Here is an 18,377-nt window from a genome sequence, read left to right as displayed (position 1 = left end):
ACTTGGATCCACATCTGAATCCCCCAAAATTAAAATATTCACCCAGATAAATGTGTTTCTACCCTTGATAACCCATAGTTGGGGAAACTGAAGCATGACCCTAACATGTCATAGTGAGGGTCAGAAGCTCTGAGATTAGTCCCATCATCTAAACAGGAAGCCTCAGGGGTCCCCTGTCCCCTTGGAGTCAGCAGTGCTGGCTGTGATTACTGCTTTCTCTACCTGCTCTCTACTCCCTCTCCAGGGACAAATTCCCCTGAGAGGTCATCACACCTCAACTCCCTCAGCCTAACAAGTGCCCCAGAGGCCAGTAGAGCAGACCTCAGACTCATGAGAAGCTGGCTGGGCTTCCTCAATCAGAAGAGCCCTCCCACTTGAGTCAGAGCATCTCTGCCTTCTGAGATCTGGAGCTGGGAGAGCAGCAGCGAGCCCAGGTGTTGAGGTCAGGGAAAGGAAACGTGTTATCCCTTTGGAGAAGCAGATCAGCTGCTCCTCCATCCCTGCTTCTCTCCTTGTCACTCAGCCCAGAAGCTCATGGGAGACACACGAGGAAGCTGAGCTTTGGCTGAGACGCAGACTTGACCTGATGAACAGATGTGGTGCAGATCAGCTCCTGAAGGGCCTGGGAAGGGAAGAAAAGCATCTGGACGTGGAGGTGAGCTTCAGTGCTGGCCACTCACTTGGCTACTTCAACCTAGTTTAGCATCTTATTCTATTCCTCTCCTATACTTTCAAATATCTCGTGGATTTGAGACATTATAAGGTCCAAGTAAAAGTTCCGTGTGGCACTTGGTTTTAAGTCCTTCCAGTTTGACCTCAAGATCCTCTATTTCATATATTTTGATGAAAGAAAACCCCATCAGTAAAAGGAAAAGAAGACGATCCTATTCTCAGCCTGATTAACACACCTTGTGCTTTTAGAATATTCTTCCTGATTCTCAGTTCCAAAACCTTCCTCCTTTCTTCTAGTCACCAGCATGGGAGTTCCTCACATCTACAACCTGCAGCATCCGATCCAACTAATTCACCAAATTCCCACTAACATTTGTAGTCCACGTTTCCCAGATTGCACAGTCTGAGGACGATAGCATCCCATGAGCAAATGAGAATGAAGTTCTCATTCTGTGCCCAGGCAAGAGAATAAACACAGTTGAACTGCATTCAGTATTTCTCTTAGATTTGATAAGGAATGATGGTTCTGTGACTTCCCTGTCAAAAATACTTCCATCTCAACTTTCCAGTCACCTTCATCTGTTATACTGCTCTATTTTTTTTTAAATAAACCTCTCCCCACCTGATATCATATTATATATTCTACTTGTTAATAACCAAAATTGCAACATGAACTAGAGAAGGACCAAGATTTCTTGCTTTATTACTGTGTTTCCAGAGGGAAAACAATGCTTTTCCCAGAATAGAAACTAAGGAACTTGAATCAGAGAGGTTCACCTGTGATGATTTTTAAAGGAGAACTCTTCTTTTGTCCCTCCAGCTTGCAACATAAGGCACTTACGATGCCCATGGATTTGGGAAGGGAGGACCACATCAAGGACCAGGAGGTTGGCAATCTTTCCCTGCACAGCTCTTAAGGCTGACCAAATAGAGGAAACAAAGACTTGCTGGGTATCATGACTTGGGCTATGGAATCAGAGCATAATAAATAATGAAATGTCTTGGGTATAACTAGACCTGAGTCAATGGAAAGACTCAACCAAACCAGCAGTGTCACTGAGTTCATCCTCCTGGGACTCTCCTCCCGGCCTGAGGACCAGAAGCCACTCTTTATTCTCTTCCTCATCATATACCTGGTCACCATAGCAGGGAACCTGCTCATCATCCTGGCCATCCACTCTGACCCCCAACTGCACACCCCCCTGTATTTCTTCCTGAGTGTCCTGTCTTTCACTGACATTTGCTATACAACAACCATTGTCCCCAAGATGCTAGTCGACTTCCTGTTGGAGAAGAAGACCATCTCCTATGCTGGATGTTTGACCCAGATGTATTTTATATATGCCTTGGGCAACATTGACAGCTGTCTTCTTGTAGTCATGGCCTTTGACCGCTATGTGGCCATCTGTGATCCCTTCCACTATGTCACCATCATGAGCCACCGCCGCTGTGTCCTGCTGGTGGCCTTCTCCTGCTCATTGCCTCACTTCCACTCACTCCTACATGTACTTCTGTTGAATCAGCTCATCTTCTGTGACTCCAATATTATCCATCATTTTCTCTGCGACCTCAGCCCTCTGATAAAATTGTCTTGCTCTCCCACATTTGTCAATGAAGTTGTGTTGATGACAGAAGCATCTGCTTTTCTGGTGACCCCCTTTCTATGCATTGTTTTCTCTTATATACGAATCCTCCTTGCGGTTCTCAAAATTCCCTCAGCTGCAGGAAAACGCAAAGCCTTCTCTACATGTGGTTCGCACCTCACTGTGGTAACACTCTTTTATGGAAGCATCTTCTATGTCTATTTACAGCCTGTGTCCACCTACACTGTCCGGGACCACATGGCAACAATTGTTCACACAATTTTATCCTCCATGCTCAATCCTTTTATCTACAGCTTAAGAAACAAAGACCTGAAACAGGGTCTGAGGAAGCTGGTGGGCAGGAGGCATCTCCAGGCAGCAACCTCTTGATGAATACACATGTGGAATCTGCTCCACTGGAATCTGGTTTCTGTGATTCTTGGGAAACAATCAAGCTGCTGGGGGTTAGCATCTTCAACCCATGGGAGACAAGGCTATTGTGGACACTTAAAATCCATTGATGATGATGGTCCATCGATTGGCTCTGCCTCTGGCTACAGTCATGATGCTCTTCACCACTATTTCTCGAAGATTCATCACTTTCCTCTCTTCCAAATGTTGCTTTAAATTAAGCCTTTTCCCACAGATATTTCCTAACAGATTTTTCTTTTGTTGAGAATTATCCTCAAAAATCTTTCACATTTCTGTATATTGCTAAAAATAATTGCTTAATTTATTTGCTGTTGAGTGTCCTTGACAATGTTTGAAAGAGGAAAGAATGAATAGAGAGGGAAGAAGAGGAGGTGTACCTTTTAGCTAATTTCCACAATCTGAGAATCTTTATAGTTCCTTATTTTTCTTTTTAAAAATTTTTTCTTGCTTAAAAATTGTTTTCATTATTATTCTTTTCTTATCTACCCTTCCTTTATTATATTGCTATGGCTTTATTTCTTTTCAAATCCATTTTATTTTTTTCAGTTCAGTTCAGTTCAGTCACTCAGTCATGTCCAACTCTTTGCAACCCCATGGACTGCAGTATGCCAGGCTTCCCTGTCCATCACCAACTCCCAGAGCTTGCTCAAACTCATGTCCTTTGAGTCAGTGATGCTATCCAACCATCTCATCCTCTGTCATCCCCTTCTCCTCCCACCTTCAATCTTTCTCAGCATCAGGGTCTTTTCCAATGAGTTTTTTTCCAATTTTTTTTTAACCAAACAATAAAAAATGCTAATGGACAGAAGGAACAAATGCAACAATGATAACGTGAAAATTATCCATTCCACAATGGGGATTTTGGAAACTTTGTTACTTCCATCTGTCCATAAAGTTGTGTGTATAAAAATATGTGATTTAATATTTTATTTTAGAAATTCCCACTCTTAAAAGTCTGACTTATAAAAATATTATCATAAATGTACATACAATATTGAGGATTTTTTTAAAATGAGTCTCAGTTTAAGAGATAAAAACTAGCAAAAAAGCTAAAATCCCAATAACAGGAAAAAAGTAATTATGATCAATTACATAGAATGTAACCATATTCAACAACTTGAAAGAATCAAACAGATCTCTATTACTTTTTGGAAAGAAATTAAGTAGAAAAATTAAGCTGTAGAACAAAGTGTAAAGGCATTAACCCATTATGGTTTAAAAAATTATATGAACGTGGGACTTCTGTGGCAGTCCAGTGGTTGGGACTCCATGATCCCACTGCAGGCAGCTTGAGTTTAATCCCTGGTTGGGGAAAGAAGATCCTGTGTGCTGCAGAGAATAGGCAAAAAGTAATAACAATTATATGAATACATATGTGTGTACAGTCACTGGAGTAAGAATGGAAGAGTGGGGGGAGACAGAGAGGGAGAGAATTCCCACTTCTTGATTCACATTGGTAATGTCTGAATTTGTTCAAATGAATATTTGTAGCTTGTGGAATTTAAGACTACTAATCAATCAGATGACCAATGCAATGGTGAAAGACATTCTTTGTAAGATTCAGCTGAAGGGAAACTTTCTGGGTGTTGCAATTAGAAAAACATCATTGTTTGGCTCTTAGACTTGAATGATCATTTGATAGGATACAGCGTTCTCAGCACCAAAACTACTGAAACTTTGAGGATGTATCTCACTGTTGTCCTGCCATCAGGTGTTTTTGGTGAGAAGCAAGAGGTCATTCTAATGTGTCCTTCATGATCTTCTCACCGAAGCATAGTCTACACCCTACATCCGACTGACCGTGTTGCCTCTACTTAGACCTTATGAGTGAATACCTTGATTTCACTCATTTACTCAAAGCCTAGGCAAAGAATCTTGGTTATTGTCCACGGAAACAGACAAGCCAATTCTAAAATTTAAATGGAACTTTGCCAAAAAAAGTCTGTCTAGTCACGTCTATGGTTTTTCCAGTGGTCATGTATGGATGTGCAAGTTGGGTTATAAAGAAAGCTGAGCCCCAAAGAATTGATGCTTTTGAACTGTGGTGTTGGAGAAGACTCTTGAGAGTCCCTTGGACTGCAAGGAGATCCAACCAGTCCATCCTAAAGGAGATCAGTCCTGGGTGCTCATTGGAAGGACTGATGTTGAAGCTGAAACTCCAATACTTTGGCCACCTGATGCAAAGAGCTGACTCATTTGAAAAGACCCTGATGCTGGGAAAGATTGAGGACAGGAAGAGAAGGGGATGACAGAAGATGAGATGGTTAGATGGCATCACCGACTCGATGGACATGGGTTTTGGTGGACTCTGGGAGTTGGTGATGGACAGGGAGGCTTGGTGTGCTGCGGTTCAAGGGGTCACAAAGAGTCGGACATGACTGAGAGACTGAACTGAACTGAACTGAACTGAAAATGTCCTTGAACAGTCAAGGCAATCTTGAAAAAACCACAAAGTTGGAGGACGCACATTACCAAACCAACTACAAAGTTAAAGTTATTTGTATGCGTATTTTTATAAGAACCTATAACTATATCAATGTAACAGAATAGAGAATATCAGGGCTTCCCTGATAGCTCAGTTGGTAAGAATCCTCCTGCAACATGGGAGACCTCGGTTAGATTCCTGAGTCAGGAAGATCCGCTGGAGAAGGGATAGGCTACCCACTCCGGTATTCTCAGGCTTCCCTTGTGGCTCAGCTGGTAAAGAATCTGCCCACAATGCGGGAGGCCTGAGTTCAATCCCTGGGTTGGGAAAATCCCCTGGAGAATGGAAAGGCTACCCACTCCAGTATTCTGGCCTGGAGAATTCCATGGATTGTAGAATCCATGGAGCCACAAAGAGTCAGACACGACTGAGCGACTCGCGCTATCCTATAACAAAATAGAGAACTCAGAAACAAATCTTTATTTATACAATCATTTCATTGTTGGCAGAGTGCCAGTGCCATTTGCTGTGGAGAAGATGAGGCACAGAGTAACTGGATGTGCACACAGGAAACAGTTAAGCCTTGACCCCTTACTCTATACCACACACAAAAATTAATTCAGAGGGGCTCGTAGACCTAAATGCAGGGAATGAAGTTATAAAATTTCTTGAAGAAAACAGAAAAATATATTTTTAAAATATTTGTGATCTTTAGATAAGTGAAGATTCCTTGATCAAGAAACAAAAAGGACTAATCACACAAAGAAAGTATTAAATTGGATTTATTAATTTAAATTTTCATCAAAAGACACCTTAAGAAAATGAAAAAGGAAAAAATATTCACAACTCATGTTCCTGACTAGAGACATACCAGAATATACAGAGAACTCACATGAATCATAAGTAGACACATACTCAGTTTGTTCAGATGGCCACAAATGTGAACACTCATTTCACGATAAAAGATATTCTAATGGCCAATACCATATATGAAAAGGTGAAGGTGAAGTCGCTCAGCCGTGTCCGACTCTTTGCTACCCGGTGGACTATAGCCTACCAGGCTTCTCTGTCCATGGGATTCTCCAGGCAAGAATGCTGGAGTGGGTTACCATTTCCTTCTCCAGGGGATCTTCCCAACCCAGGGATCGAACCTGGGTCTCCCACATTGTAGGCAGACACTTTAACCTCTGAGCCATCAGGGAAGCCCATATATGAAAAGACATGCTGCTAAATGCCTCTAGAGGGCAGTATGCTGCTGCTGCTAAGTCTCTTCAGTCGTGTCCGACTCTGTGCGACCCCATTGAAGGCAGCCCACCAGGCTCCCCCATTCCTGGGATTCTCCAGGCAAGAACACCAGAGTGGGTTGCCATTTCCTTCTCCAATGCATGAAGGTGAAAAGAGAAAGTGAAGTCGCTCAGTCGTGTCTGACTCTTAGCGACCCCATGGACTGTAGCCTACCAGGCTCCTCCATCAATGGGATTTTCCAGGCAAGAGTACTGGAGTGGGGTGCCATTGCCTTCTCCGAGAGGGCAGTATAGCTGAGCCATTGATGCCAAACAAACTCAATCAGGTTTGACAGATTGGGAAAAATGGGAGGACTATGGGATCGCGAAGTCAGACACGACTGAGCAACTTCACTTTCACTTTTCACTCTCATGCATTGGAGAAGGAAATGGCAACTCACTCCGGTGTTCTTGCCTGGAGAATCCCAAGGACAGAAGAGCCTGGTAGGCTGCCATCTCTGGGATCGCACACAGTCGGACACGACTGAAGTGACTTAGCAGTAGCAGCAGCATGAGCGCTGAAAAGAGATCACATAAAGGGAAATAATAGCAGGAAAGGTATTTTCATAAGAAACTATCTCACAGCAAGACAGTAATATTCTCAGCTGTTTCTCTCATACATGGTACTGGGTCAGGACCAAAACAAGATGCTCCAGGATTTATTCTCTACTGAAAAGAATTGGAACTAGGTCACATTACAACAATTTCCTGAGAACTTATATATACAATTTGGGGAGAAGACATTAATGAGTTCCTTGCTGTTGCCGTTTAGTTGCTCCGTTGTGTGGACTCTTTTTTACCTCAGGGACTGTAGTCCGCCAGACTCCTCTGTCCAGGGGACTTCCCAGGCTGGAATGGGTTGCCATTTCCATTTCCAAGGAATCGTCCTGACTGACCCAGGGATCAAACATTATATTTCTGTAATCAGGATAATTGAAGTCACTCAGTCTTGTCTGACTTTTTGCAACCCCATGGACTGCAGCCTAGCAGGCTTCTCGGTCCATGAGATTTTCCAGGCAAGAGTACTGGAGTGGGTTGCCATTTCCTTCTCCAGGGAATCTTCCTGACCCAGGGATCGAACTCGTGTGTCCTGCATTGCGGACAGACACTTTACCCTCTGAGCCACCAGGGAAACCTTGGTTAAGGCAGATACCTGAGTGTAAAAGAGACACGTTGCCATCTTCTGCAAATTGAATTTTCTCTTTTAACTGTCCCAGATATGATTGTGGATGGAAGACTATGCTGGCAGAAATTCAAGGGTCACAGTGATGTCTAAGAGTGGAAAGTTGACATGACAGAGTTGTCACACATCGATTACTTCACTCTGGAACTTCAGAAAAAAAAGATTTCGGGGCAGGCTTTGAGTTATTTGAACTAAATCACATTTAAGTGAAGATGCTCACCTGACAATCCCCTGAGGAACTCAACACCATTTTGGAGCATGTGTGTGTGTGCATGCTAAGTCACTTCAGTCGTGTCTGACTCTTTGCAACCCCATGGACTGTAGCCCTCCAGGCTCCTCTGTCCATGGGATTCTCCAGTCAAGAGTGCTGGAGTGGGTTGCCATGTCCTTCTCTGCTGGGAGCCAGCTTGAGGAACTCCGCCCACGGCAAAGGTAATGAGGAAGGAGGCTTCAGCATACGCAAAGGCGAGATCAAGCCTCTAGGAAACCCCCTGTTCCCGAGCATCTACCCCCAAAACCAGGGTCTGCCTCCTTTACTGTTTTATGCTCTCACCTATACCTCTGACTTTACGAGGGGCTGACCCCCATTACCTCTCTCAGAGAATGAGTTAACTTACAGCTCCAAGTCGATTAAAATTCCTGGGCGTGACAAGAGTGTTTCAAATTACGAACTCCTCTGAAGGTTATCTAGCCCGCCTGTACAGGTTTGTCCGGCCACATGTGATTGTTTACAGCCTCCCAACCGTGAGAGGCACGAGATGTTTTAGACTTACTAAAGGCAAATTCTTTAGGGAAGTTAGAAATTATTAGTATAGTGGATTGGTTAGGAATTATATTGGTGAAGGGTTTTTCATTTGTTGTGCCAATAATTGCTGCTAATTCCCTGCCCTGGGTGTGACAAGGGTGTCTCAGGTCAAACCTCTCTGCTGACAGACTAGCTTGTGTGAAAACCTCTCAACCATAAACAGCACAGAGTTTGGAGTATTTTGAAAGTCTTAATTAGCAGAGGGCTTTTCTCATTGTTGAGTCAATGATTGCCGCCAGGCCTCCATATCCTTAGGCACCTGGGAATATATTAATCAATGTATTTGGAATATAGAAAAGGAAATAAAGTAGTTTTTGATGTTAGCAATACTAGGCTCTTTGAGTTAATGAATTTTCTCTTTTGTTATACATCACTGTACTTTGTTATAAGTCACTGTGTCCTTGCTATGTAAAAATGTAACTTTATCACTATCTTAAGACTAAATAGATCTTAAGGGAAACATTGGTGAAGGTTTTCATTTGTTGGGCTGATGTTTGCTGCTAAATCTCCGTATTCCCTGCCCTTATAATGAATATAACTAGCATATAGGAGAAATAAGTATTAACCTTTAAGATTAACCATGTTAACCTTAGGTTAAATAAATTCCTTTCTTAGTTGTAACCCACTACACCCTCACCCTATAGGAATGCAACTTTATCTGGTACCTTCAGAGGGTGGCGCCTGGTTTAAGAAAAAACACCCTTGGAAAAAAATAAGTTTTTTGGTTATCAGAAAGAAAGGATCATAAAATGTCAGCAGGCCTCATGGCCAGAAGATGATGTAAAACCCCTAAGACCTTTTTTTTTTATACATTTATGTGAAGCACCTGATTTTGATAAAGGTCCGGACTGCTGACCCCCGCATGACTTTAAAATTTCCATTTGTCTCTATGTGTAACAAAAGGTATATAAGCAAACCTAAAAAATAAAGAAATCAGATCAGTTTCTGGAAAGACTGATTCCCCTGTGTCGTTTCTTTCTTGCTCCCCATTTTTCTGGCTGAATTCCCATCTGGAGTGTGGGTGCTCACCACGTCTACTTACTTGCCCCAGCTTTTAAGTTCCACGTGAGAAGGAGCCCAAGGAGGGGCACCTTCCGATATTCAAGTGGCACCAGTGGCCCAACGTGGATAGTGCAGATTCCTTGTCTTGGAATTTTATTGGTATCCCATGTAAACCAAGTTATTCAGCCTCTTTTTCTCCACTAATATTTCCTACTACACTATCCTTTTCTAATCTCTCTTTATACTTTTAATTAAATAAGCTTTTTCCTAGGGCACCTACTCCATCTCCCCTTCGAATTACCCTGGATCCACCGGGGCTGGACCCTGGCACTTCTCCAGGGGATCTTTCCAACCCAGAGATCGAACCTGTGTCTCTTACGGCTACCTGTAGCGGTAAGCAGGTTCTTTACCGCTAGTGCCACGTGGGAAGCCCTTTAGTGCACGTAGTATACTTGAACTAGTTTCATGCCACGAATACTATGGCAACGATGCTTGTGATCATATAACATTGGCCCAGAGAACTAAGAGGGACATAGGAAGTTGGGAACTTGGTTAAGTGTGTTGACTTAAGTAGAAACACTTTCTTGGAGACTCACCATTATAGTCTGTTGGTCACTAGAGGGAGTCCAGTTTCCTCTCCAGGAAACTGACTAACTTGGCAATTGGCTCAGAAATATGATGAAGTAATATTTGAATAGACCATGCATTTGCTAAACTGAGTCCGTATCTTGCTTGTTCATAACCGTGGGAAAGAACACATACCCTCAGCCAGGAAGGAACAACTGCCATTTGATAGCAATAGTATCTGATATATTTAAACAGTAGTGGTTAGTTATGCTACGGCTTAGGCAAGAAGAAGTTTATTTGTGAGAACCCTATGAACAGGGTAAACCAAGGCAAGATTTTACCGGTAAGCCTGACATTTGCTAAATCTCCATCAGAACTGCAGTGTTAAAAAGTGTAATTGACTCTTTATAATACAATTGGTAGAATTTGAACAGGTTACAGATCAACTTTGGGATATCCCTATGGGGGACAGATGGGCAGGGCTCCAAAATGATACCTAGACCCTGAGTGAATATAAAATTTGTTCTTTGGTGGATGAAATATAATTATGCCTAAAGAATAGATGCAACCTAGAGTTTACTGAGCCATGACTTTTAGAAATTATACCAGTTATGAGAAATAACAGATATATGAGCAAACAGTATTTTTCTAGGAAAGTTTAGAAAATTAGCCTTGTTATAGCAACCAGTGTATATTATGCTGCTGCTGCTGCTAAGTCACTTCAGTCGTGTCCAACTCTGTGTGATCCCATAAACAGCAGCCCACCAGGCTCCCCTGTCCCTGGGATTCTCCTGGCAAGAACAATGGAGTGGGTTGCCATTTCCTTCTCCAATGCATGAAAGTGAAAAGTGAAAGTGAAGTCATTCAGTCATGTCCAACTCCTAGCAACCCCATGGACTGCAGCCTTCCAGGCTCCTCCATCCATGGGATTTTCCAGGCAGGAGTACTGGAGTGGGGTACCATTGCCTTCTCCAATGTATATTATATGTATGTGCAAATGATTTATTCTCTCTGCCACAGCTACACAGCATAGTAAAGAATTTTAGACTAAGTTATAAAAATTAATGAAAATGGAAGAAACATAGGTATGAAATTGTTGCAGAGAGGCGGCCAAGGTGGCAGAGGAGGCAAACCCTGAATGCACCTCCTCCCATGGACACACTAAAATTACAGCTACTTACAGAGCAAATGAGCTTCCCAGGTAGCACAGTGGTAAATAATCCTACTACAAATGCAGAAGATGCAAGAGTCATGGGCTCAATTCCTGGAACTGAGAAAAAACCTGGAGGAGGAAATGACAGCCCATTCAAGTATTCTTGCTTGGGAAATCCCATGGACAGAGGAGCCTAGTATGCTACAGTACCTGGGGTTGCAAAGAATTGAACACAGTTTAGCAATTGAGCCCACAGAGCAAATATCTATGAGAATGACCTGAGGACTAGCAGAAAAGATTTATCACAACTAAAGACATAAAGGAGGAACCACAATGAGACAGGTAGAAAGAGTGGAGATGCAGTGCAGTTAGGACCCATCCAGCCAGGTCGTGCATGGGTGCATACTAAGTCGCTTCAGTTGTGTCCAACTCTGTGCACCCTATGGACTGTAGCCCTCCAGGTGCCTCTGTCCATGGGATTCTCCTGGCAATAATACTGGGGTAGATTACCAAGCCCTCCTCCAGGGAATCTTCCCGGCCCAGGGATGGAACTGGCATCTCTTATGTCTCCTGCTTTGGCAGATGTGTTCTTTACCACGAGCGCCACCCATGTCAGCAATCTGCAAATTAGAGGCATACCACAATTGCAGAGATCATCCCCCAAGAGCAAGGTGTCTGAGCTTCACAGCAGGCTGCCCAGCTGGAGGTCCTGCACTAGGAAGATGGGCTCCTAGAATATGCAGCTTTGAAAACCAGCAGGACCATATTTAGAAGAGCTAGACTGTATTAATACTAAAAAGAGACATCCTACTCTTAATGAGCATCTACAAAATCTCACATGATGCAAATCCGGTACAAAGGAAGTAGTTTGAAAGTGGCCTGGTTCAGATCCGCATTGATCTTGGAGTGACTTCTAGAGAGGCAAGGGACAACCGGGACTCCCCTTAGGGATGGAGATCATAGTGGCAGCCATTTTTGAGCTTGTTCTATAATAACACCTGCACTACTGGCAAATACCATCTTGGAATTCTCCTTCTATTAGTGCCCAGTGCTTGGCTGCACACACTAAAGGCCAGACCAGTCCCAAGCCCCACTTTCCCCCAGGCCCAATCCATGCCAGGCAGACAGCTGCACAGAAACCCGGCCCCATCCACCAGCAGGCAGACACCAGCCCCTAGCCCCTGGGCTACAGTCAACTGTGCAAGAAGGCTATCTCACACTCCAGTGGGTCCACAGCCATCAGATAAGTGAGTCACAGTCACACAGACAAGTAGCAATCATCCCAGGGATACAAGGATGGTTTAATACCCACAGATTTGTTAAACTGACTCATCACATTAACAAAATGAAGAATAAAAACCTTACAATCATCTCAGTAGATGTATAAAAATTATTTACAAATTTCCACATCTGTTTTTAATTTTTAAAAACTCTAAGGTTTCCTTGGAAGCTCAGTGGTAAAGAATCCACCTGCCAATGCAGGAGACACGAGTTCAATCCCTGATTCAGGAAGATCCCACATGCCGTGTGCCACAACTATTGAACATGCACTCTAGAGCCTGGGAGCTGCAACTACTGAGACTCTGAGCCGGGAGCCAGAGTGAGGAACTCCGCCCATGGCAAAGGTCATGAGGAAGGAGGCTCGGCATTACACAAAGGTGAGATCGAGCCTCAGGAGACCCCCTGTTCCCGAGCATCTACCCCCAAAACCAGAGTGCCTACTTTACTGTTTTATGCTCTCACCTATACCTCTGACTTTACGAGGGGCTGACCCCCCACCACCTCTCTCGGAGAAGGAGTTAACTTGCAGCTCCAGTCAATAAAAATTCCTGGACGTGACAAGAGTGTTTCAACTTACAAACTCCTCTGAAGGTTCTCTAGCCTGCCTGAGCAGGTTCGTCTGGCCACGTGTGATTGTTTACAGCCTCCCAACCATGAGAGGCATGAGATGCTTTAAATTTTCTATATACAGATTCTTTTGAGAAGTTACAAAATTATTAGTATAGTATAGTGGGTTGATTAGAAATTATATTGGTGAAGGGTTTTTCATTTGTTGAGCCAATATTTGCTGCTAAATCTCCATATTCCCTACCCTTATAATGAATATAATTAACATATAGGAGAAATAAGTATTAACCTTTAAGATTAATCATGTTAAACCTTAGGCTAAGTAAATTCTTTTTCTTGATTGTAACCTGCTACACCCTCACCCTATAGGAATGCAAATTTATCTGGTGCCTTCAGAGGGTGGCACCTGGTTTAAGAAAAAATCACCCCTGGAAAAAATAAGTTTTCTGGTTGACTAACCATTATCAGAAAGGGCCATAAAATGTCAGCAGGCCTCATGGCCATAAGATGATCTAAAACCCCTAAGACCTTTGTATACTTTTATATGAAGCACCTGATTTTGATAAAGGTCAGGTCTGCTGACCCCACGTAACTCTGTATTCATCCCTATGTATAACAAAAAGTATATAAGCAAACCTGAAAATAAAGAAAACAGATCAGTTTCTGGAAAGACTGATTCCCCCGTGTTGTTTCTTTCTTGTTCTCCTTTTTTCTGGCTGAATTCCCATCTGGAGCATGGGTACTCACCAAGCCTGCTAATTTTGCCTGGGCTTCTAAGATCTAACTGAGGAGGCCTCAGTGCCTCCTCTCCTTTGGGAGAGTGGAAAGACTCCTGTGGCCTATGTAGGTGGTGCAAGTTCCTTGTCTTGGAGTTTTATTGGTACGCCACGTAAACCAAGTTATTCAGCCTCTTTTTCTCCACTAATTTTACTACTACACTATTCCTTTCTAATCTCTCTTTATATCTGTAATTAAATAAGCTTTTTCCTAGGATGCCTACTCTGTCTCCCCTTCGAATTACCCTGGATCCACTGGGGCTAAACCCCAGCAACTCTGTTCCTGAAGCTCACATGCCCTAGAGCCCATGTTCCACAACAAGAGAAATGATGGCGATGAGAAGCCTGTGCATGCACAGGAATGAAAGAATAGCCCCGCTTGCACAACTAGAGAAAAGCCTGGGGAATCCATGAAGACCTAGCATAGCCAAAAATAAGATAAATTTAAAAAATAAATCGCAAGTAAGTCAGTATTAAGGGAATATACCTCAACATATTAAAAGCCATACAGAGCAAACCCACAGCTAATATAAGACTCAATGATGAAAAGTTGAAGGCGTTTCCTTCAAGATCAGGAACAAGACAAGGATGCCCACTCTTGCCTCTTTTAGTCAGCATAATATTGGAAGTCAGCCACAGCAGTCAGAAGACAAAAAAATAAAATAAAATGAATCCAGATTAGAAAGGAAAAAATTTGCAGATGACATAATGGTATATATAGAAAATCCTAAAGATACTGTCAAAAAACTATTAGAATTAATAAATGAATTCATTAAAGTTGCAAAATACAACATTATGTACAGAAATTTGTTACATTTTCATATACTAAAAATGAAATATCAGAAAGATAAATTAAGAAAACAATCCTGTTTATAATTGTATCAAAAAGAATAAAATATCTAGGAATAAATCAAATCAAATAGTTAAAAGACATATTCTGAAAACTGTAAAACACTTATGAAAGAAATTGAAGACATAAATAAATAAATACATAAATTTATTTATGAAGGTATAAACAAATGGGAAGATGTACCATGCACGTGGATTGCAAAAATTGATGTTGTTAAAATGACCATACTACCCAGGACAATCTTTAGATCCAATGCAATCTCTATCAAAATACCACAGGCATTTTTCACAGAACTAGAATAAAAGGTTTTAAACTTTGTTCAGAGACACAAAAGATTCTAAATAGCAAAAGCCATGTTGAAAAAGAAGAATAAAACTAGAGGTAACACACTCTCCCATTTTAAATTATACTGCAGTGCAACAGTAATCAAAATAGTATGGTACTCACACAAAAATTATTCAGTGGGGCAGAACAGAAGCCCAGAATTAAAGCCACACTTACATGGGCAATTAATCTATGATAAAGGAGGCCACGGGGAAGGGGGACTTCTGAGATGCTAGTAAGAGTTCAGCCATGGTTAAGTCCCTGTTTTCATCTTGTGATTACTCAAATCTCTTGGGACTTGTATAATTTTCTATATGTGTATCACACTTCCACAAAATATTTCTAAATCAATCCATAAACTATGTATAAACCAATAAATTATTTTGAAAGTATTGAAATGATTTGACAAGCTACTTGGCTTTCAGCTTTTAATGATTTACTTTTGTTTGTTAAGCAGTTCTATAATATTTGGCAGAGTTCAGCAAATGTTTTGAGAAGGCCCCAGATAGTAAATGTTTTGCAGGCCATACAATCTCGGTCACAGCTATTCACTTCCCTGTCATAGTGCAGAAACAGTCATAGATGATATGTAGTGGGTGAGTGTATTATGTTCAATAAAACTTTTTATTTAAATAATGTAAATGTATTATATAACAAAAATGGGTGGTGGGCCTGTTTTCATAGCAGGCCATAGTTTACGGACCCTTGGTGTTTACAGTTTAGTTTTAGACACTAAATAGAAATCTATTTTTTTAATTTATAAATTAATTTACATTAGTATAGAAGGAAGTGAAAGTTTTAGTCTCTCGGTCATGTCCTACTTGGTGTGACCCCATGGACTGTAGCCCACTGGGCTCCTCTATCCATGGCATTCTCCAGGCAAGAATCCTGGAATGGGTAACCATTCCCTTTTCCAGGGGATCTTCTCAACCCAGGGATCAAACCTGGGTCTCCCACATTGCAGGCAGATTCTTTACCATCTGAGCCACATTAGTGTGCCAGTTGGTCAACATTCTTGACATCAGTGTTGCCTATAGGAACTGAAACAATATTCTGTGGGAGGAAGAAGTTACAGAATATAAACAGCATAGTTTCATTTGTGCTTCTACTTTGTACACAAATGGAAGAGTTCTTTGGAACAGGGAGGTGAAGACTTCCATTTTTACTAACTAAACATCTGAATTATTTGAATATTTGGCAATAAGCATACACTACTTCGGAAATTTAAACACGGAACTACAGAAGGGAAGTTCCAGGCTTAAATGATCATGGCCCTGCTCTCTGGCATGAAAAATTAGTGGCCTTGAGTATTGTGTTAGAACAGACACCAGATTTCTCCTCTATAGGACGTTTGGATATATCAGGGGAACTTTACAGACTCACATCCAAGCAAAACTAACTTCCTAAGCAGGTAAGAGTGTATTGTCCCATTCCACAGGATACCAATATCATTAACTAGAATGAGCAAAGGCCCCATCCTCATTCTGCTAAGTCGCTTCAGTTGTGTCTGACTCTGTGCAACACTATGGACTGTAGCCTGCCTGGCTCTTCTGTCCATGGAATTTTCCAGTCAAGAATACTGGAGTGGGTTGCCATTTCCTTCTCCAGGGGATCTTCCCGACAACTCCTCAGTCTCCCCAGCAAGATCTCAGCCATATCCTTTCATGACTGACGTGTGCGCTAAGGCCATGTGCATGGGTGTGCCAAGTCATTTCAGTCGTGTCTGACTCTTTGTGACCCTATGGACTGTAGCCCATCAGGCTCTTCTGTCTATGGGATTCTCCAGGAAAGAAAACTGAAGTGGGTTGCCATGCCCTTCTCCTGAGGATCTTCCCAATCCAGGAATGGAGCCCAAGTCTCTTATATCTCCTGCATTGGCAGGCAGGTTTTTTTACCACTAGCGCCACCAGGGACAGTGAAAGCTAACTGCCCAACCCTTTAGTGTCAGACTTTATTTTGGGGGGCTCCAAAATCACCGCAGATGGTGACTGCAGCCATGAAATTAAAAGACACTTACTCCTTGGAAGAAAAGTTATGATCAACCTAGATAGCATATTCAAAATCAGAGACATTACTTTACTGACTAAGGTCCAGCTAGTCAAGGCTATGGTTTTTCCAGTAGTCATGTATGGATGTGAGAGTTGGACTGTGAAGAAGGCTGAGTGCCGAAGAATTGATGCTTTTGAACTGTGGTGTTGGAGAAGACTCTTGAGAGTCCCTTGGACTGCAAGGAGATCCAACCAGTCCATTCTGAAGATCAACCCTGGGATTTCTTTGGAAGGAATGATGCTAAAGCTGAAGCTCCAGTACTTTGGCCACCTCATGCGAAGAGTTGACTCATTGGAAAAGACTCTGATGCTGGGAGGGATTGGGGGCAGGAGGAGAAGGCGACGACCGAGGATGAGATGGCTGGATGGCATCATGGACCCGATGGACGTGAGTCTGAGTGAACTCCGGGAGATGGTAATGGACAGGGAGGCCTGGCGTGCTGTGATTCATGGGGTCGCAAAGAGTCAGACACGACTGAGTGACTGAACGGAACTGAATTGAACTACTAGACATGCAGGACTTTCTAAGTGGGGCTAGTGGTAAAGAATCCACTTGCCAATTCAGGAGATGCAAGAGATGTTGGATCGAAATCCTAAAATTGGGAAGATCCCCTGGAGTAGGAAATGGCAACCCACTTCAGTATTGTTGCCCCAAAATTTCCGTAGACAGAGGAGCCTGGTGCTATGGAATTGCAAAGAGCTGGACGTGACTGAACACACTTTCACAGACCTGCATAGGAGTGGCCCTCTGCACACTTGCTAATAGAGGACTCATCACCACTAACACAGTTATTAAAACCTAACAGAGGGACTTCCCTAGTAGTCCAGGGATTAAAAATTCGCCTTGCAATGCAGTGGACCCAGATTTGATTTCTGGTCAGGGAACTGAGGAGCCTGTGTGCGGAAATTAAAGATTCCACTTGGTGCAGTGAAAAATGAAGATCCCCATGCTGCAACTAAGATCTGGTGCAGCTAAATAAAGGACAAATACCTCATGAAGATAAGTTATATTCATGGAGGGCTTCAGCCCTCTGCATAGATGGCTAAATCTATTTTAGGCCAAGGATCATTGCGAGTATCTGATGACAATAATGTACACCATCCCGGAGGGAGAGAGGAGGAAGCACATTTCTACATATATACAAAAGGCACATGCCATGTCGGAGGGCACATGGTCTTGTGTAGCCCAACTAACAATTTTCTTGGAGAGTCAGAGGCATTCCTAAATTGAGAACCACTGCCCATAAGTAAAGACTAATGTTGAAATAAGCCAGACCATCAGAGGGCAGAATACCTGCAAATACTATGGACCCCCTTAGGATCACTGCCACTAAATTAGATCTTGGCAAATTGCCCCCTAGGTCCCACTGAGGACCTTTAGAAGAATTGAGAAGAATGCTTCCTCTAAGGATCTTGTTGAAAAGGC

The 18,377-nt window shown here is 42.5% G+C and overlaps 1 protein-coding gene across 1 annotated transcript; it reads left to right on the top strand.

Annotated features, from left to right (window-relative positions):
- LOC102168271 (olfactory receptor 1L8-like) lies at positions 1,698–2,645 on the top strand. Its single transcript, XM_018054729.1, has one exon. It carries the CDS (start codon positions 1,698–1,700, stop codon positions 2,643–2,645), a length of 948 nt encoding a protein of 315 aa, XP_017910218.1.

The sequence above is a fragment of the Capra hircus genome, chromosome 11 (genome assembly GCF_001704415.2).
Source record: "Capra hircus breed San Clemente chromosome 11, ASM170441v1, whole genome shotgun sequence".
NCBI classification, from domain to species: Eukaryota; Metazoa; Chordata; class Mammalia; order Artiodactyla; family Bovidae; genus Capra; species Capra hircus.
Note: the sequence above shows the minus strand (reverse complement) of the source record. Positions and strands in the feature narration are given on the sequence as shown.